General features: G+C 43.7%; 1 protein-coding gene across 1 annotated transcript in view; it reads left to right on the top strand.

Annotated features, from left to right (window-relative positions):
- NRG3 (neuregulin 3) overlaps nucleotides 1-22,438 on the top strand; it is a 1,735,002-nt gene that overhangs the window by 1,558,422 nt on the left and 154,142 nt on the right. The window contains exon 6 of the mRNA XM_086922079.1: nucleotides 8,441-8,567. Coding sequence (XP_086778205.1) covers nucleotides 8,441-8,567 — 127 coding nt within the window. The remainder of the gene's footprint in view (nucleotides 1-8,440; nucleotides 8,568-22,438) is intronic.

The raw sequence follows: 22,438 nt of genomic DNA, 5'->3' as shown, positions 1-22,438 counted from the left end.
GGGGTACAGAAAGAAGCAAGATGGGTGCAGAAAAAAGCAACAGAGGTGCAGAAAGATGCAATAGAAGTGATGAAAACCCTCTTTAAGCTCCCTGAAAACCCCCATACTCCAGCAATGCGCAAACCGACTGCAATGACCTGGCAGAGTTCTTCTTTCAAAAAATTCAAAGCATTTACACCTCCTTTTCCCCCACTCATATTGACCCCCGCCCACCACATCACCTGAATCAGGGACCCGGCCCCTGACCACACTCAAAGCCCTCCCTCTCCTCGACCCCAACATGCTTGACTCCATCATGCATCAGGTAAAATCCAGTTCCCCCAACGACCCGGCACCCGCGCACTCTCCTGTCAGCCACTAGTAACATCCTTCCCACCATTCTGGACTTGCTTAACGCCTCCTTATCCATAGGCACTGTCCCGTTTCCCTGGAAGCAGGCCATGGTTAAAGCTCTCCTCAAAAAACCCAATCTAGACCAAGATAACCCTAGTAACTATCAACCAATCTCTTTGCTGCCCTGGCTGAGCAAGATCCTGGAGAAACATGCCAACATGGTGTTGGCAGAGTTCCTTGACAACAACCATCTACTTGAGCCCTCCCAGGAGGGGTCGGCGCCCATGCATGGGACCGAAACTGCCCTGGTTCCAGTGACGGAGGAGGCCAGGAAGATCCTGGATTAGGGAGGATCAGCAGCAATCATCCTCCTTGACCTAAGTGCCGCCTTCAACTCTGTAAACCACAAAATCCTATTACACCGACTCACTAGTTTAGGAGTCTCGGGGAAAGCAATTGCCTGGTTTGAATCCTTTCTCTCAGACCATTCCTTCCAGGTTTTGGAGGGTGACACCACCTCCCCCAGCAAGCATCTTGGCTGCGATGTGCTGCAGGGCTCCTCCTTGAGCCCTACGTTATTCAATATATACATGAGCCCACTAGCTGAGATATTCCGTCCTTTAAGGATAAAAATCATCACATATGCCGATAACACTCAGCTAGTGGTGGCTCCCAGTCAGACACATACTCAGTGCATAACAACCTGAGGGACTGCTTAAAAGAAGTTACCAAATAGATGACATCTTCATGTCTTAACCTAAACGGAGACAAAACTGAGCTGATGCTCTTAGGCAACCCCCCACTTCCACAATCAACTCACTGTGGCCCACCTGCCTTGACCCTCCCCCATACCACAAGACACAATAAAGAGCCTTGGCATCTGGTTGGATTAGTCCCTCAATTTCAACTGTCAAGTAGCCAAACTATCAGCCACTTGCTTCAGTCTACTCAGGCTTCTTCAGAAGATTCTCCTCCTGCTGCCTTTCCGGGCAAGACAGATTATGGTCCAGGGTCTCATTCTGTCTCGTCTGGATTTCAGAAATTCCCTCTACTTAATGGCCCCCCAAAACACCTTGAGCAAGCTTCAGATCATACAAAACTGCACTGCCCAAACACTACTTCAGATCCCCCGTCGACTTCCAGCCAAACCCGGTTTAAAGAGCCTCCACTGGCTCCTTGTCAGGGAAAGAATCGATTTCAAGACCCTATGCATTGCTCACTGAGCCTTCTGAAAAACGGGGGCTGTCATCAATCATTCACTGATCAACCCCTACCATCAGAACAAACAGCTCCGATCAGCATCCTCTCTCCTCGCCACAGTTCCTAGGATCAAGAGATCCAGATGTGGAGGCTGATCGTTCTCTTATAACTCGGCCAAACTCTGGAACTCCCTCCCCCTCCATCTGCGATCAGAACCCAACTTACTTCGGTTCCGTAAACACTTAAAAACCTTGCATTTCAATAAATTCGAATAATCTGTAACTCTTTTACCTGCACGTGTTGTCCGTAGCGCTAGGACGCCTGAGGGTAGCTATCGTGCTTAATAAATGGTCCTTTCATTTCATTTCATTTAATTCATTCATTTCATTTCATTTTATTCATTCATGAAAGAGACTTGCAAGTTGCATACAGAGGCAAAAGAAGTGCCGAAAGAGGCAAGCAAAGTGCTGAAAGAAGAAACAAAGGTGCAGAAAGAAGAAACAGAAGTGATGAAACAGACAAGTGAGTTGCAGAAAGAAACAAGAAAGGTGCAGAAAGAGGTAAATGTGATGCAGAAAGAGGCAAGAGAGGTGCATAAATAGGCAAGAGAGGTACAGAAAGAGGTAAGAGGGGAGCTGAAAGAAGGGAAAATAAGTGCAGAAAGAAGCAACAGAGCTGCAGGAAGAGGCAAGAGACCTGCAGGAAGAGGCAAGAGAGGTACAGAAAAGGGCAAGAGAGCAACAGAAAGAGGGAAGAGACATGCAGAAAGACTGAAGAGAGGTACAGAAAGAGGCAAGAAGGGTGCAGAAAGAAGCAACAGAGGTGTCGCAGGAGGTGTACACAAAAAGGCTATGGAGGTGCAGAAACAGGCTGGACGGGTGCAGAAAAAGGAACAGGGGTGCGGAAAGGGACAAGAGAGGTACAGAAAGAGGGAAGAGGTGTGCAGAAAGAGGCAAGTGGGGTATAGAAAGAAGCAAGTGAGTTGCAGAAATCAGCAAGAGAGTTGAAGAAAGAGGCAAGAGAAGTTCAGAAGGAAGCAACATAGCCACTGGAAGCGGCAAAAGCGGTGCAGAAAGAAGCAAGAGAGGTACAGAAAGAAGCAAGGGAACAGCAGAAAGATGCAAGTGAGGTGCAGAAAAAGGCAAGAGCAGTGCAAAAACAGGCAAGAGAGGTGCATAGAGTGCAAGAGCGGTGCAGAAAGAGGGAAGAGATAAGAGAAATGCAGAAACAAGCAACAGAGGTGCAGATAGAGGCAAGAGAGATGCAGAAGAATGAAGCAAGAGAGGTGCAGAAAGAAGCAATTTATGTGCAGAAAGAAGGGGGGTACTGAAAGTGGAAGAGATATGGAGAAAGAGGCAAGAGATGTACAGAAAAGGGAAACAGGGTCTACAAAGAAGCAAGAGAAATGCAGAAAGAGAGGCACAGAAAGAACCAATAGTGGTTTGTGTACCATTAGTACCAATTTAACACCCACATTTAGCAATAAGTAACAGGTGACCATTCCAGGTTTGCAAAGGGCCTTCCACCATGCTGTAACACTTGTCGCTGCATTTTTGTTAACATTTGAGCCATTTTAGCCAGAATTTTTTTTTCAAATCTGCAGATTATGAAGCAGATGATGGATTATGTGGAAAATGCAGAAAATGTCTAATTATGTGAAAATTAGTGCAGCTGAACAGCCACATATTTCCAGTGGCTCTGCTCATACCTCCGACTAGGTCCAGAAGTGCTCCTCGGTGGTTCCTTCTTTTTTTGACTCATTGAGTTTATAGTTTAGCTTCTATGGAAATGAGGAAGACTAAACCTGAGGTTACCACTCCACAACACAGACTACCATACCACAAAATTACTCTCCATAACACATAATATCACGCAACATAATTCCTATACACTAAATACCAAAGTCTTTCTATCCACATAATTTCAATGCACAACATACCACATAATTCCACCACACAGAACTGTACATCCACTCCACTCAAAAAAACATTAGTAAAAAACCTTTACTTTTACAATGCCAATAGCCGTAACTTTTGCAAACGTGAGACCTATTACATTCCAAATGCTTCTTTAACTAGGAGTTGCATTTGCAAAGTGGTGGAGAAAAGAGGCTGGGCCTACGACCAGTGGTCAGGAATTCCACTGCGTAGGACTTACAGGAGGTACCAGGAAAGCTACTTGCCCCCCAAAGTCCCTCAGGAGTAAAATGGACTTCCTCACCCAACTAGTAGTGTGCCAGGAGTGCATTTGCAGAGTGGTGTAGAAAGAGGGCATGGCTGCCGCAGACTTCTTAGCAATCCCACTGTAAGGACTTTCTGCAGGTAACAGGAGGGGTAATTCGCCCCAAGGACATCCTTGGGGCCAACTTCCCTTCCTATTACCTCCAGTAAGTCCCACACAGCAGGATTGCTACGTTCTCATAGCAGGCCATTCCCCTTTTACCTACCACTCTCCAAACATGCTCCCTGGTGTGCTCTTGGATGGTGATTGAAGTCCCCTTTGCTGCTGGGGTTCCTTAGGGTCCAACTAGCCTACCTGTTACCTCCAGTAAGTCCCACACCGTAGGATTGCTGAGAGGTGGACACAGGCCAGGCCCCCTTTCTCCATTACTATGCAAATGCACCTCCTGGTATGCTTTTGCTTGGGGGAAAGAGGTCCCCTTGCCACCTGGGGGTCCCTGTGGTCCAACTAGCCCTCCTGTTACCTCCAGTAAGCCCCGTACAGCTTGATTGCTGAGAGTGGTCAAGGGCCATGCCCCCTTTTTAGACCACTTTGCAAACACACCTCCAGGCGCACTGCTGCTTGGGGGATGAAGTCCTCAAGACACAAAAGGACCTCATCACCCCATCAGCAGTGGACCAAGAGACATGTTTGCAGAGTGGTGCAAAAAGGGGTGTGGCCTCAGACCACCTCTCAGCAATCCCACTTTATGGAGCTTACTGGAGGTACCCGGTGTGCTAGTTGGCCCTAAGGACCCTTAGAAATCAAGGGGACTTTATCCACCAACCCCGAATATGCCAGAAGGTGCTTTTTCAGAGTGGTGCAGGAAGGGGGCGGGGCCTCCAGCGAGTTGTCAGTTTCTTTTTGTTTTACACTTAAAACGTTTGGCCCCGGGGACCCCATCCCCCATCCCCCAGAACCTGAGCCAGTGTGTTTTTTTATTGAAAAGGGAGGGGAGCAAGGCCCCCCTCCCCAGGCTGATTTCTACCACAGGGGCCCCATCCCCCATGGCTTGGCCTAACATTTAAAAATAAATACAAAAGAGACAGGCCCGTGCGGCCCCCTCCTGGGCCATTTTTTGCCCCAAGGACCACATCCCCCGGGGCTTGACCTCTTTGTTGGGGACTGCAGGAGTAGCCCCAAGGCCCCCGTGGTCCCCACTGGCACCCCGCCTCCTGCATGATCCGGCATTGCTTTTGGACCAAGGGAGCTGCTGACATGCAGCTCCCTTTGCCCAAAAGCAATTCTGCTTCGCTTCATGGAAGCAAGAACAGTTTTTGTGCTCTCACTTCCTTGAAGCGAAGCAGATGTGGGCACCCCCAGACAGTGCTGAAGTCAGCCCTGGGGACCAGGGAGGGCCCCCTCCAACACATTTAAAGCCCCGGGGACGTGGTGGTCCCTAGGAGTCTGCTACCGACCCCCGTATTTGAATTAATCAAGGTGGCAGTGTGGGGGGTAGGGAGTCTCCCAACACTTAATTTTAAATATTGAAGCCCCAGGGAGGTGGTGGTCCCCGTGGCTAGGGGTGGTTCGCAAGTCTCCCCAACTCTAAGGAATACCCTCAGGAGGTGGTGGTCCCCAAGAAGCGTAGGGGGCAGGAGCCCCCCCATGCTTTTTGATTATTAAAAAGCCCCGGGGAGGTGGCATTCCCTGGGGCTGAAATACATGCGCCCCCGCATGTATTTTTAAAACATTGCCCCTGTGACCTGGCCCACCTGGGGGCTAAATTAAACGAAGCACAAGAGACCGCGCTTTGTTTATTTGTAATTTTTTCAGCGGGATTCGTGCACCCTACTGGTTCTTCTTTGGCCCTTGGGGTCCTTGTTTGACCTCCTGACCAGGCCTAGGGGATCAGGGTGTTCCATCCAGCCCCCTTTTCTTTTTTTACATTTTTTTTACCTTTTTGCTTGTGACACAGTTCAACCGAGTCTCAAGATGGCTGCCAATACTTCATGGTTTGAAGTGTTGGCAGCCAATCAGAGTCAATCTTGTGCTTTGGAGAGTTCAATATATTTTTTTTTTAATTAATTTTTCAGGAACTACTGAATGGATTTATACCATTTAAAAAATTCTCTTTCTGAACCAAGAGCTACCTTTTTGGCAAATTTGGTGTAATTCCATTCAGCTGTTCGGGCTGTAGCCTTGCCTAAAGTTTCCTATGGAAATTAACATGGAGAAAATGTGTTTTGTGACCCTCCATTTTTTCTCGGCCCCCGCTTCACAAGTCACCCCGAAACTTTCAGGACAGTACCTGACCGGAGCACCCCATTAGGTTTGAAAATTTCACAAAGATTTGTCAAACGGTGCCAAAGATATTGGCAAAAGAAAAAAAACACTTTTTGACTAGAGATAAGGTCCTAACTTTAACTACCTTTTGGCGACCACCAGTAGGTAATCTATATATATATATATATACCCCATGCGCTGGAACCAGTTCAAGAAGAGCTTCTGTTTTTCATGGCATGAGATGATCATGCATTGATCATACAGTATTTGATTGGAAATGCCTCTTAAAATCCAAAAAATGTAAATGAGATGATTTGCCATCCCTGGGATTTATTATTAGTCAATGTTCTCTGTAATCACTCTTCAAGGCAGGACTGTACACAAGTGTAGTAGACATACTTCATTCACATGAGTAGCTCTCTTTATGAAGCATGTTATTGGCTTAGACACAAGGTTAGTTCTGGAACTGCTGTTGGACTACCTTACAAGCAGAAGTTCTGCTGCTTGAACATGATACAAGAGATAAGAACCATTTGGTAAAACAGGAACAGTTTGTTTAATTGAAGAGAGCGGTCATGAAAACAGCTACAGGCACAGGGTCTGAAGACTGTCTCAATTTAGAAATCGGTCTACGGACTCTTATTATTCAGTTCGACAGTTCATCATGGACAATAAAGTATTTCCTGCGGTCCATGTATGGTAAGGAATGAAAGCCGCTGTGGGTAACATGTCCTGCATTGGGATCGCGTGATCACTGCGTGTTCTGTGTCCTGATCGGCTATATGTTCCTAACTCATGTGGCATCAGACTGTACAGTGTTTTTGGCGCTCAAATACTCCTCGGTTCATGTGTGCTTTATTGAGGCCAATCTCCCCGGACCATTGTAGTGTTGCAGTGCATATCTTTGCTTAGTATCAAATTAAAACCCAAAGGAGATAGGTCTATGAAAATGTGGTGAAGGCTAGACTCTTGTTAAGTATAAAGCACACAATTTGCCTAAACGACACTTACTTAAACGAAAAAACCTTTTTAGGTTAGAAAAATATTTATTACATTCCAACCCAGCATGCTTATTCAATGCCACTTATTTTTTACTTTTGAAATATACTTTCACATTGATTAGCAGAAATAGAACAGCTGTACATTCAAATATTTACATCACTGTACAATTGGTTTGATACACATAGAAACAAACAATGTCAAAATAATATGTCAACATCAAACATCCTACAAAGAAATGAATACATAACAAAACACAAATATCACATACATATAGAGTCAATGAATAAGAAAAATCAAAAGAATGGGGAATATAGTCAACTGAATGACTCAAAATTGATAATGTCTGGACTGGCTAGTCCTAGTGTTCTTTATAATTAATGCTCTATTCCACCAAAACTTCCGACGTGTTTCGAGACCAGGACAAGCGTCCCTGGGTTCTCATCAGGTCTTTTATTCTTTGTGTCAGGCTCTTTTTATAGAAAGGAGAAGGCTTATGGGACTTGTTGTCAGACTCCGGAACACCGAGGGGATCAATAGTTATCTGTGGGCGGGAATCTAAGGCCCAGATGTAGGAGCCCAAATACTGGTTGGTAATGCCGATTTCGGCTCCCCTGTTAATGCAGCCTTGGTATTGGTTTGAGCGCCGTCGTTCAATGCTCAGATGGGAAATGGGGGCCTGGGCATGTTCTCCATGCAGGCTGTAATGCAGACTGCATGGAGTACATGCAGAGCCAGTCAAATATTCATGTGCACTTCACAGAGTGCCACCACTCCTTCCCCTGATCTGAAAGCTGAGTGGCTCCGCCCCAAAAAGACGCAGGAACGAATAAAATAAAATGATAATAATGTCCAGTTATTATCATTTTATTTTCCCATCATTTCCACTGCTAAAAGCAGTGGGGTGACGCTCCTCCACCTCAGCGGAGGAGCCGCCACTGCCCCTCTGGTATAACTAGATCAGGGCCAGCTTTAGCCCTGCTGGTGCTCAGTGCAGCAATCCTTTTTGCCCCCCCCCCCAACAAAGACCTCCTCCTTGAATTCCCTCACTACCACCCATGCAAAAGTGCCTCTCATCTCGTTGGTAAATTGTGACTTTACTATTTCACTAAGCTCTCCACATAAAATACTGATATGTTCTTTACAGCAGGCATATTAACTCTCTGCTCTAATTAATGGCAAGTCAAAACTTCCACTAGGCAAAGATCCACTCAATCTCTGTAGCAGGAACATTATTCTCGCACAAGGAACTCTGTAGCAGGTGCTTTTAAATCATACCTTATTGCTCAACACAGCGCCCCACCTGAAGTCAGAGACCCCCTTACCAGGTCAGCGCCCAGTGTGGCCGCACCCATCACACTGACCTACAACCGGCCCGTACCTAGGACACTCCTGATGTATATGATGCACAAGTGCATAAAATGAAATGAGTTGAGTTAACAACTGAGTTCTTTTTTCGCAGGAAACAAACAAAAAAGATCCAGGAGCAGATGAAGGAGACTCGAATTGGGAAAAACTATTGCTTGCATGCCTCGAGTGTGCTAGCAAAAGCTGATGTGATGGCACAAAGCAGGGTCCAACTACAAAAGGTGAGTGTTGTACGCCCTGAAAATCACCTGTGCACAAACAAATACAGAGGGTATGAGCAAAACTGTTAAAACTGTTTATTTTATATTCTTATTGTGATATTTTTCTTAAAAAACATGTGTTTATTCATTTTTGGAGCGCATTACTCAAAAGTACAAATGTTCTTGAAGATTAAAGACAAAGGACCTGATTCACAAAGGTAAAGTGAAACGAAAGTCTAACTTTCCGACTTTTGGTATTTACAAAGAGAATTTACTACTCATAAATTCCTTTTGTGAATACTGAAAGTTGTAAACTTCAACTTTCGGTATTCACAAAGGGCCTTTACAAGTAGTAAATGCCCTTTGTGAATAACAAAAGTCGTAAAGTAAGACTTTCGTCTAACTTTACCCTTGTGAATCAGGCCCCATGTGCATGTGCATTTTGAACATGATACACCAACGACCATGAAACTGTACCCAAAAAACCTCAAACTGTACTAACAGTGAATGATAATAGCAAACACTGGGCAGTAATATGAACAAACGCAATGCTGCCTGTATTTAGGCAAATGGATTGACAGATAAAAAAAGAAGTAGGCTGGGAAAATTCGGTAGATATAAAGATAAACTAGAAACTCTGAGAAAAAGAGACAAACTTAGATAGATGGATAGATAGATAGATAGATAGATAGATAGATAGATAGATAGATAGATAGATAGATAGATAGATAGATAGATAGATAGATAGATAGATAGATAGACAGACAGACAGACAGACAGACAGACAGACAGACAGACAGACAGACCGACGGATTGACAGACTTTTGGAAGTTTACTCATTGTAAAAAATTATTATTATTTTTTTCCTTTACATTCCTCTCTCCTGTGTGCTTTGTTGGATTTTGTGTTTATGTAATCTTCATTTTTATTTTGCAGTGTTTTATTTTATTGTGTTCCCACTGTTTTCTTGTAACTTAACTGGCTTTATTGTACAGCACTCTGACACCTTCGGGTAATGTCTGCGCTTTATAAAAATGCACTGAATAAAAAATAAATAAAGAAAGAAATAAAAATTAAATAAATAATAAAAAACTAACATAAAATCTAGAGCAGACACCTACCAAAGAGCAGCATTAGCAAAAAAGCTCAGGAAAAAATAGATGAAATAGTATGGTAGAGCACAGATGCCCATCTTTTGCCTTTACTACCTGATGTATGATCATGATTCACCTGTGGCACTTGTAGCATTCGAATGTATGACGATACTATGCGATCATGTTGATGGCAGTATCTTACAAACCGGGCTTTACAACGCAAGTCGCTTCAACGAATTGCGCTGGAGGGCTCTGGACTTAGGTATAGTGCGAATTAGTATTCCAACACCAGTCTACGTACAGTAAGGAAGGTGTTGGAATAGTAAACCGTACTATTCCTTAGCTTATAGCACCCTCCAGCGCAAGTTGTTGAAACGACTTGCGTTGTAAAGCCCACATTGAAAACCTACTGCAGTGAATCACACGCGTAGTAAAGGTCGTCTCCCGTAGCATTCCTAAGATGGTAACATATCTTTTCCTTGTGCCTCTGACTTCCTTACAGTCCACCAGCATGCATTTTCGCACTTCCTCCTTGAAGTCCCTTACTCCGATTGGGGAGGAGAATTCAGATGCCTGTATGTCTATGCAAAAATTGGAATCTGAATGTTGTAGTGAACACCACAGTCCTGAAATTTCCCCTTACACATTTTAGCAGGTCAAACCTGCAAAAATATAATGGGGGAAATGAGAAGAAAGAGGATGATACACCTGGAAATTGGTGAGGAAAGCACGTGTTTCTGCATATGATTCCTCATTTTCCCTTTGGCAAACCAGTTATCAGAGGTATTTATTTCACCTAGTAAATTTGTTACCCCTGATGACAGGGATTCACTGGGTGAGGAAATACCGCTGAGTTTCACCAAACTACGAAACAAAGCCTAAGTAGAGCCACAGAGTAAGTGAAGGCTCTGATTTGACAGCAGCAGATAAATAGGTGATGATGGAGGATTGTGGGGGACTCTTTTTTCCCCAACTCCTACCGCCACCTTCAAGAGCACAAAAAGCAGTCCCTTCAGCTTCACTTTCTTTGTTGTTTGTGTGAAGGTGGAAATCAAACTACATTGAGAGTACCTTGTGTTATTTCAGCTTGATATGCCAGTCTTTAGGAGAGAGTGCAGGGAGAATGAATTTCTGTGTTTGACAACATAAAATAATGGTGGATGGAGCAGAACACAGATGGAGTTTTCTGTCATATTCTATGAACGCTCTCTTAGAAGAAGAAGATTCAAGCTCAGAAAGGACATGCTCCTCTAACGGGCAGACTTTTAGGCATTTGTTATAGCGACTCCTTTATCCTTTTCGTGCGTGATATTACAAGTCAAAGACATTAGTTAACCCCTTCCATGCTCATGACAAGGTCATGGGTGTTACCTGCGCTGTGCTTATGACGAGCTGACCTTGTCATGAACAATGGGGATCCAGCAAATTCAGCACCGGGGGGGAAAACCCCTTAGCACTGATGTGGTTAATGACCTTGTCCACACATACGCTCCCATTTCTTCATACCGGAGTGATGATGAGTCAATTTAACATGCTTGTTATGCGATTTGACCATCCCTTGTTAAACAGATAACATGTCATGATATGAATCACACTGTATTATTTCTGCGGATAAATGACATTGTGGGCCTAGTGTACAATGCCTGTGTACCAAACCAGTTGATGTATTTTGAATACCAACTTTTTTTATCTCAGCATTGTTTTACAATACAAGCAGCTACTATTCCGAGGGATCACTTTAATTTCTTAAATTCATATCAGCTGCTTTCACAAGTCAGTGTCTGACCAATGATTTGTGATTATAATTGTGGTTACAAACCATCCATATAGTCCTTGCCTAATTGGAAAGGAGAAAAGGACCAATCAGGTTTTATCCCTGGTAGGGCAACATCGCACAATCTCCGCACAATTTTTTCACTCTTACATCAAATTATTCCTAACCTCCCGGCTGTGTCTGGCCTGCTGGATGCTTCAAAGGCTTTCGATACGCTAGAGTGGCCCTTTTTATTTTACCTTTTGCCACGCATGGGCTTCAGCGAAATTTTCATCTATAAGCTCAAACTTCTCTATACCGATCCTTTGGCACGTCTCCGGATCAATGACCAGGTCTCCGACCCCATTAATATTGCATGTGGCACCCAGCAGGGGTGCCCTCTGTCACCCATGCTCTTCGCCATTGCAATGGAACCCTTGGCAGCCAGGCTTCGGCAGCACCACACCCACAGGGGAATAGGTTTTTTGGCCCCCTCCTTTCTTATCTCCATGTATGCGGATGATGTAACCCTATGCATCCGTCATTCTCAGGAAAACCTCAGCCTTGGGTCCCAGAAATCATACGCTTTGGCGGACTCTCCGGCATTGAAGTGAATTGGACCAAGTCAGTTTTGCTCCCCTTGACTGATGCCACCATGCCATTCACACCTGACTTTCCTTTCATGTGGGCTTCTGGCCCCACGCGCTATTTGGGCATCTGGCTAAGTAGGGATCTGGATGAATTGTGGAGATCTAACTTCGGCCGTGCAGTTGACTGGCTGGAATCTAGGATTCCAGCTTGGAACAGGCTTCCGCTTTCCTTGGCAGGCCGGATCGCAATCGCCAAGATGGTGGTTCTGCCTAAATTTTTCTAGCTTTTCTTAAACATCCCTAGGCCTCTCCCTTCCCATTTTTTTTATAAATTACGCTCCCTTATCATTTCGCTCGTCTGGGCGGGTAAACAGTCAAGAGTCGCATACAACATCCTCACTCTCCCCATGTCTGCCGGAGGTATGGGCACGCCTGACTTCAGGATCTATGCCTTGTGCGCCAAGGCCAGCTTTCTGCATTTTTAGATCCATCATACCCCTTATCAACCTCATGTTGCGGTTGAAACGGATATAGCATTCCCTTGACCTCCGTCCACGGCCTTGTTCGCGCTGGCGGTGCTCCCGCGAGCTGAGGTCGACACTGTTGAGACGTTGCGCTGGGCCTGGTCCGGCCTCCACCGGCTCTCCAATCTTTCCCTACTCTCTGCCAATGCACTGCCAATTGTTAACCACCCTGATTTCCCCCCCACAGCCTTCTGGTATGTCTCGGCATACATCGCGTTCGGGTCTGCCCACAGTTGCGGACCTTTACCCAGGGGACACTTTCTACACTCTTCCTGACTCCTCAGGGTTGCTGGACACACTTCTATTCTACCAGCTGCGTGCCATCTGTCGGAGACTACACTCTACATTCCCTCAGCGCCCACCCAACATGCTGGCTCTGGACTTCATGTATACTTCCCCGTCCTCGCACAAAGTAGTTACCAAACTATACCCGCTCACTCTAGCATCCACCTCTATCTCTTTGGATTGGGGGCGTGGGGCGTGGATCTTGGTATCGACATTGCGCAGGCTGACTTGCTATACTGTTGTAACCAGATGAAAAAGCTGACACCGAACTTCCGGCCCTAACTGATACACTTTAAGTACTTTCGCAGGCTGTACCACACTACTGTTCAGCTCCAGAAGCTCGGGCTCATTCCACAGGACACTTGTATGTGTAGCACTGCCCCTGCTGCGGACTTCAGACACTTAGCGTGGTTATGCCCTAAGGTCTCTGAATTTTGGCGGGAGGTGTGTTCCACCATTCCCGACATTACCAGTGCCACAGTGGTTCCTGACCCTCCCCTGTGCCTTTTGGTTTTGTAAAGTTCTGTCCCAACGCCTCCCAGCACCTGATTGCGATGCTGCTGGTCCTGGCCAGGCGCAGGGTGGCCATGTGTTGGGGTCATAGACCTGCTCCTAAAGTGGAGAGTTGGCTGGAGAACGCTTCCTGGTGTCAGACTCTGTTATCGGAGTTCTGGGACCTACTGCCCACCAAGTCCCGTCCTGTTGACATTTGGGGCCCTCTGGTTACCTATCTCCATTCCCGTTCCCGATCCAGTGGTGCTGCCTCTCCCACGCTCCCTGCCGGCCCTGCGTCCACGGCGGCCACCGGTGCTGGTCAGTGACTGCCCCCTCCCTTCCTGTGGGCCCCTCCACCCCTCGGCACCTCTCACTGATGATATTACTGTATGTGTGCCCCCCTCAAGAGTGGGGACCCCTGTTTAGTGGAGCTGTGATCACTGCATTATTGTTTCTTTGCTATCTGTAAGGTGTAATCTGCATGTTTCTGAATGCTTGACTTGATCTACACTGTGTAGATCTGAGCTGTTATGTTGCACAGTGTAATGTGTCTGACTTCAATTTCCTCAATAAAAGTTTTGAAAAAAAATATATATCAATGGACTAGAGTAAAGTCTGCTACTTGGAGAGCAGCCATTGTAAAGTTCTTTCTACTGGAGAAATTCGTTCAGGGATTCCCCAGGCTATGTCCTCATCATAGCATAAGTCCTGAGTTATACTATTGGGTTCATATGAGAAATTTAAGTCACCTGCCACGATAACATAATGAGACTCTGAGGGGAGGACCAAAATCTCATCCAACAGGTGGAGCTAAGGTGATTCTGGCTTATTACCAAAACCCGACTGTTAAATAACAAAAGAGAAGTGGCCTTAGAGAAGGAGCAAATTAGCCCTTCGATATTCGACGATCCTGTTTGAAGTTCTACTAAAGAACAGAAAAATGTGGTGTTCACCCAGACAACCAACCCACTAGATGGGCTACCTGCTAAGAACTCAATTGCAGGGGCACAAAAACTCTTGAACTCGCTTCTGTGTACATGCACAGTTGCCAATGTTTCCTGGAAGAGACAGATCGTGTGGTTTTTAATGAATCGGCCCCATGCAGGGAAATTAAGCTTTGGCTTAAATTTAGCAATTTCCCACCTAACAGCATTGGGCACCGAACTAACAGATGAAGTACAATTTCTGGCAAAAAAAACAGTGCCTGCTGGACAGTAATCAAAGGTTGGGCCTTGTCCTCAAAATATGGCTGGGCGACAACAGCTGGTCGTCACACACTTTCAGCTATGGATTTGCTAACATAATCATGAGCTTTCAATGGTCAAGGGCTAAAAAGATGAGTAAGAGGGATAGGAGGAGCGGACCTTGGAATTAGTTTTCAGACAATGCCATCAGGAAATCAAAAAGGCGCAGGCATTAAACTATGAAACCTCAATGGTCAATGCTGCCAAAGCCCCCAGAGAGTTATTCAGAATGTGAATGCAGAAACCTCCAATTTCATAAGTTGGTAGACCAGTGAACAAAGTGTCAGAACACTTCCAAGATAAAGTGTAAGGAATATACAATGATCTTCAAAAACAAAGGAAGCCGTAACCAATCATAACAGAGGCACACATTGGGCCTAGGGAGGTGCCCTGTCTCTCTGATTTTACCTTGATTATGAAAGAGGCCATTCGAGTGCTATTTGGAAATTTAAAATGGGTTCTCCTCTGGACCCATCTCCACCTCGAATTCTTCTACAGGGGGAACAGGACATTTTCCCTAGTCTTTTAGATGTTCACAATGTGTCAATAGCTACAGGAATAGCTCTCAGAGAGTGGAAACATGCTGTATTAAAAAGAACCTAACCTTGATCCTACATGCCTGGGGATCTACAAGCCCATATCACTGCTACCAGTTGTTCGGAAAGTTCTAGAAAACCACATTAATCAGCATCTCTCACGGTTTCTAGAAGACAACCTCCTCCTTGTTTTCCCACACAATGGGCTCTGCCCAAAACATAGCATGGAATGTGCAATACTTACTGTAACTGAGGCGGCAAAATGTTACTGGACAAAGGTGGATCTCTGGCTATTATTCTTTTCAATCTGACACGGTCGATCACAAGAACCTAGCGGCCAGGATTAGGGAAATAGGATTAGGAAAGGATGCCCACAACTGGTCCCCTTCTTTTTTTAAAGAAAGATCCTTTCAGTTTTAGGAACATCCCTGCTTCTCTGAGATTGTCCCTTTGAACTGTGGGGTTCCACAAGGATCCTCATTAAGCCCCACACTTTTTAACATATATGTATGACCACTCGCAGACATTGTTAAGGAATTTAGTGTGTCGCTGGTTTCTTAAGCCGACAACACCCAATTTGTGGTCTCTCTTGCACCCAAGATAGGATCTCAGCCTCAGTCAAATACTATGATCCAACACTCCCCACAACAAAGAGATATTCAATAACAGACAAGTGAATTAAGCAAATAAAATAGGGTATTCTAGAATACATTCTGTAAGGCTTTAAAAGTTCTTTATTCTTTTTCTTCTTCACAAAATGCGTAGCCAACGTGTTTCGTCCAAAAGGACATCTTCAGGGCAAACAGAATGATATATCGGGCTTCACGGTCGGTCTTCCAATAATTTCCCAGAGATTGAAAATTCTTTAAGAACAGCACTCAGCTTCAGTTAGCTCCTTGGTACTTACAAAAAAATGTTTGGGGGCCAAAACATACAATCTGGCATGTGGCCAAGGGCTGCATATATGCCGTGGCATTTCCAAGGAAATGGAATAGGGGGGATCATAAGGATGGGAAAAATACCACACATGTTCTAAATATTTCTAGAAAATTATTTCTTTTAAATCATTTTTGCACAGTTTACATACTGTTACCTGGAGGTAATAAGACCAAAAATAGATGCAGGATATTTTTTTAATTTTAACTGCCCACCTGAACCTCCTACTCACACTCACTGACCCTGCCCCACTGTAGTCATAATCACAGATTCATTACCATTATTTATCACCTTCACTGCCCCCTCAGATAAGCTTTCACATAGGACCAGGACTGCCTAAAAGCAGGGATGCCTTGCTGAAAGTAAAAGCTGAACTGGCTGTTAACACAAAGCCAATAACAAGACAAGCACGAACATGGCTATGCGACATTGTTTTTGCAGCTTTTCCAATTCTTGGCTTCAGTTCTAGAGTCATTTCAGCTTGTTCTATGAGCAGGGCCGTCTTGCTCAAAAAACAAGGTGAACTAACCTTAGAAACTAAACCCAGAATGACAAAATGATGCTGCTTGGCTAGCAGGATTACCCAAACAATGGACCTCGGGCACCTTTTTTTGCTGCAACCAAGGGTCCAGAGGGAGGTCTGCGGCCGCAAGGAAATGTCTGCTGGGCTGCTGGCATCACACAGGCCATATTTTGAGCACCACTGAGTTAGCTCCTTGACTAGAAAAACTGATACTATGGATGGCGAAGTGCTCCTTAAAATTAAATGGAGACAAAATCGAGTGGATGATGGTGGGAAATAATCTCAACATACATACAACATTAGGATGGCCAAAATGCCTAGAACTCTCTCCTCTTCCTTCCTCTCCCATAACATTTCTGGGTATGTGGTTGGAGAGTTCCGTAAGCCCAAGCCAATAGACTGACCACATTCTGCTTTACCATGCTAAGAACTTTACAGAAAGTCTTAGACCTACTTCCCTCACAAGCCAGGAGAATTGCGGTCCAGGTAATCATTCTTTCCCAAGTAGACTACCTCAACTCCTTGTATATGGGATCCCCAAATCCAGTAATCAAGCGAATCCAGGTGGCCCAAAATGCTGCAGCAAAGACCATTTCCAAGAAAACCAAAAACTCCTCTGTGAAAAGTGCTTTGGCCTCCCTACAGTGGCTCCCATTAGAGAACAGGATAACATTCAAGGCGCTCTGCATGGTCTATAGGAATGACAGTCACAAAGGACCTCCCCTGATAAGCGCTCTTTTATCACCCTATGTCCATATTAGGCGCCTGCAATCCTCTAATATAGGTCCTGACGGTGCTGCACGTTCATAGATCCAGATGGAGTGACAGATCGTTTTCCTAGCTGTCCCCCAAATTATAGAATTATCTTCCAATGGAACTAAGACTGGAAGCCAATGAGGCCAAGTTTAGAAAAATTGTCAAAACATGGATTTACCCTCATTAGTTTTTAATCAGGCCTCAGTTCTAGAGAAATGCCGATGAGTATTTCACCCACTCAGCGCTGGGAAGCCTCGGGGTAGCCATGCCCTATACAAATCTGCAAAAAATAAGATTGTATTAGCTCAAACATGAAAGATGCAATTATTGCGTTTACTGCTATCAATTAAATGTAACCACAAATACACGACTGAACCCCATCTATTCACTAATTATGTCAGATAGTGAGTTCCCTTAAACCATTCTGTGTCCTGTGTAGTTTCCAACTGTGCAGCTGTTGTTACTTAGGAGTGACCTATTTTGGCACAATGGGATTCCAAGTAGGAGGTGAGCAAAATTTTCATTACACTAGCTAAGTCAGAATCATAATCAGAATTCTCTTTATTCAGCTGTGCTCAACCATAAAAGAGTGTGAAACCAGCAAAATAGCAAAGAATACATACAAAGTGTCTAAAACGCAGTAATAAAATACATAAAATCTTCAGACTTAGGATATTTACTATTGACGGTCAAAAACAAAAGAGGCTGGAATAAACAAAGCCAAGATTAAAACAGAATTAGGTACTAATTCATCAATTTACTAAAATGAATCCATGATCACTTGTGTAGATTTGTTCTGCTCTCCCATACCTAGCTTTTGGAATGTACTGCTTTTCCTACATTGCGCCCTGTCAGGCTATTTTACTGCTGCTGAAAATGGATATTTCACGGCATTCAGTTTTTAACTGTTTTCTTCACAACATTGAAAATGGTATAGCATGTGAACAGGTGCTGTCTACACTGTAAAAAGAAAACTGGAACCAGTTGGCAATTAACACATATGAAACAAAGGTTCCATGTGGAAGAACAAAATAATTATGACACAAAAAATGTAGGTATTCTGGGCATGAGGAAAGACACAAACGTTGCGAGTGTCTAGCATTTACTCCTGTGTAAAAAGTGCTCAGTAATCGTATGTGTTGACACTGTGGGCAAAATGAGAAGGTGTGGCTTAACGGCTAGGGTGGTGACTTTTAAGCTGGGGAACCAGGTTCGAGTTGACAGAGGCTCAAACATCTTGTGATTCTGGGCAAATCACTTAGGGCTAGATGCAGGTAAATCATTTTTACCGATTCTAAAATACCAAATTTTACCGATTCGGTATTTTAGAATCGGTAAATCTGATGTAGGTAAATTTTCGGTATGTTTTACCGAATCGGTAAGATTCGGTAATTACTGAATCGGTATTTACCGATTTGGTAATTGCCATTCATTCCTATGGGCCTGGAGGCCCATAGGAATAAATGTCAATTACCGAATCGGTAATTACTGATTCGGTAAATACCGAATAATTCAAGGGTGGCAGGGTGTCCCTTTGACACCCTGTTGCAACCCTGATTAGGGCTTCTGTGCCATGTGGCACACATACATGCCCATTCACAGATTGAGATTTGTACATTCACAGATTTGCACATGCACAGGTATTCGTTATTTACCGATTCAGTAAAATTACCGAATCGGTATTTTAAGATGCCTTACATCTCAGTATCCAAATACCGGTCGGTAATGGCCGAAAATCGGTATTTTCGTCCGTTACCGACCGGTATTTAGATACCTACATCTAGCCCCGAATCTCCCCATACCTTTTTTAAAAAAATGTAATGTGTCCATCTGTAATGCAACTGGTGCTCATGAAAAGACTCTGATACCTTTGGGTCAACTCCCTGTATATAAAACTGAGAAAAAAACCAGATGAAAGAATAAAGCGTGTATAAAACAGTGAGAGAATAAAACCAAATAAATATACCATTGATGACACTGCATGTACATCAAGTTAGAAGTCAGTGAGTGAATGAACCCACATGGGTTTCATTTGCCTGTACATTGACAGCATTTCAACCACACCCAAGTTGTGGGCTCATTATCAGAACTGTAGAAAGTTATGCAAAGCTGCCAGCCATATATGAATTTGTTAAGTCAGCATAGGTTTGTGCGTCTAGAGGCCCAAGTTTAAAAGCAATTGCATTCAAAAGGAATCATCTCAAATGCATTGATGTAATCTACAATATCCAATCCAATGTGTGGCCCTGCCAAGCGGCCGGCATTAAAAGACAGAAACCTCAGCATCAGAGTGTCATTTCGGATACGTTGAAACTTTGCACTCTCCTAGTTCCAGGTTAGGAGACCCAGTCCACAAGACGGGACTTTATTGTAGGCCTCACCAGACCCGATCATTCCCTAAAAATGATTTGCATAGTTAAAGAGATTAGTTGTTCAGTTAGTTTTTATTTGATTATAAACAATCATAAAAGACACATATAAAAACATTAAAAACCAAATTATCTTAATAAAATGTATAAAATATCAGAATATAAAAACTCAATAAAATCCATTTCCATATCTAATTTCAAATACATATAGGAGGACTTTTATCATCAAGTTAATCAAATGACGATTCACAAGTACTCAAGAAATAAATCCTCCTATTTTCTTTTGTTTGCACTATCAAGGCACTAGCGGCCTGACTCACATTACATTTTCACTTCTAAACTGAAATTCAATGCTCAAATGACCTGTGCTGCGAGTGGAAATACAAATTTGAAATCCAAAATCACGAATGTACAGTAAAAAGTGATTTACTCGTCATGTATTACAGCACTCCACTGGAAGACAAAGCAACAGTAAATCCTTACTGGGGTAAGGAGTGGGTACTGCAAGATGGGGGTGCCCTGGAAAATTGGTGCACACTCTTGAGCTTGTTGTTATTCACAATCCATTCCATGACCTATTCATACTCAATGTGGAAACATTTGGAGGGTTACTCTTGTGAAGGGCAAAAAAAACGTCGGTATAAAAAGGTTTTCGGGTGCAAGGAGGAAAACCCTCCAAAATGGGTGTGGTTGCAGGGAAATTAGCTTCTCAATTTGGAAAAATATTGCCCCGTGGATAAAACATAAATGTAGAGTTGCACAATTGTAATAACGTTTCTGCATATGCACTTGTATACTCTGCTCAATGAAGCATGATGACCGCCTTTACATGGATGTAATTCAGAAATAACAAAAGATTTTCAGGAGTGGAAACAACTGCCTCTGTAAGCATCGGAGTAAATCTACTGGTGCAGATTACCAAAGGTGTATACGATTAGAGAACTATCTTTGAATACATACTTGCTGACTTTAAATTAGTTTTTTAAAACATTTTTTTAAACACAAACACACATTCAGTGTTGAAATCTGCTGATCGCAAATGTCCTTATCTTTTCACTTGTCTAGTCAGCAGTGAATAAAATGTATTATCTGTGACCCTTTACCTGAGGACATGTAATTATATGCAGTCACTTTCTTCAAATTATAAGTAAAAATATTGAAGATGATTCTAAAAACGCTGGGAACTCCAAGAAGTTGTTGGCCAATGCATTTGATATTCAAATAATTATTTCTTTTTTACAGCATCTGAAAACTGACCAGTGTACGTACACCTAGGAAAACTAGGGTAATGATTGTTTTCGTGTTCTGTTCTTGCAGGCCCTAACCATACAACAATGAATGGTCCATAGAATAGATAATGGTGCTCAGCTATGCAGCAACTGTGTAAATGTACAGTTATTTCCTCTTTTCCTGACCCGCACCTATAGATCCCGACCTGCAAATCGAGCATTCTGCATTGTGGGTGCAAATTACTATGTTTGTGCATCTATATGTAAGATAGAAAAGCAACCCTTTTTATAAATCAGATCTGCTTTTTTTTGGCACCTTCTCCATTTTCTTGATTGCTCTCATATTAAATTGACAGCAAAAAAAAATAAACAGATCAGATGCAACTATTTCACATATTATTAATGTAGCTTTCTGAAAAAGACAATTGTTTAAGGACTTTTTTGCAGTCCCAGGTAAAAACTGTGGCATTCTCGTGGCACAGGCCCAGTTTCTTTTTTTGCTATCCGATTCGGAGTGAGAAGTGAATGTACATGACTTAAAATGGTTGCATTTTTTGTTAATCTATACCCCTTTCCTCCAAGTTTATATTTTAGTCATTGTCCGCCTCTCAGTCAGTGCTTCTATTTGGATCCACTCTCCTATCAGGCGCCTGTTGCCCAGCTGTCAAGTTCTGTTATCTGAGTCATTGTTGATCTGAAGCATGAGCTTTCTCCTTGTACATCACATAACGCATCTCACCAAATGGGACTAGGATGCCTCTTTAACATAAAAGGTTTGGAAACTTGAATGTACCACAATCCCCAAAACTGTCCTTAGGGAACACCTTTATATTTTGAATGGAGGACCCACACGATCCGCGGAAGATGATATCTGATGAGCATTTTTTGCCTCTTTTTGTCACGTGATTTCCATGTAGATTGCAGTTTTAAGGGTGGTCTTTAGCTAGTTCTATTGCCATGGTGTTTTACCCTGGTGTCTGTGGATGTTTATGTGTGTTTGCTCGCTGGTGCTCATGGGTGTTAATGTCCGGGTCTGTGCTTGTATAGGGATTTACGATTGTGAGCATGAATTTTTGTGTATGCACACACAAGTGGACGTTTGCATCAGTTTGTGTGTGAGTCTGCCTTTTTGTGTCAGTGTGTGTGTGTGTCTGCACCTGTGTGGTGGGTGTATCTATGCATTTAGGGATGTATTGTTAAAAAAAGACCTCAAGATCCAGTATTCTGTAAAATATGTAGTACTTTATTTCGTCAGAACCACATTGTTAAATATTCTAGCACTGATAAGCACAAAAATAGAGATATGTACTGTGACCGTTCCGTCACCAGCACAGCCCACCCGAGGCTCGTGACGGAACGGTTCCGTCACGAACATGGGAGGGGTTAAATTAAGGCACACTTCTGCACAGTTGGGATCATAAGCTCTGTGCTGGGCCCCAAATGACTACATGCTTTCTAATGTGGGCGAACTGAGCGAGCGTGATTACAATCTGTCTCAGTCCAGTACCTGCTCAAGGAAAGCCTTTCGAAGATGGGGCGTTGTAAATATTGGATATTG

This window comes from Lissotriton vulgaris, chromosome 5 (assembly GCF_964263255.1).
Source record: "Lissotriton vulgaris chromosome 5, aLisVul1.2, whole genome shotgun sequence".
Lineage (NCBI taxonomy): Eukaryota > Metazoa > Chordata > Amphibia > Caudata > Salamandridae > Lissotriton > Lissotriton vulgaris.
This window is presented reverse-complemented; position numbering and strand designations above follow the sequence as displayed.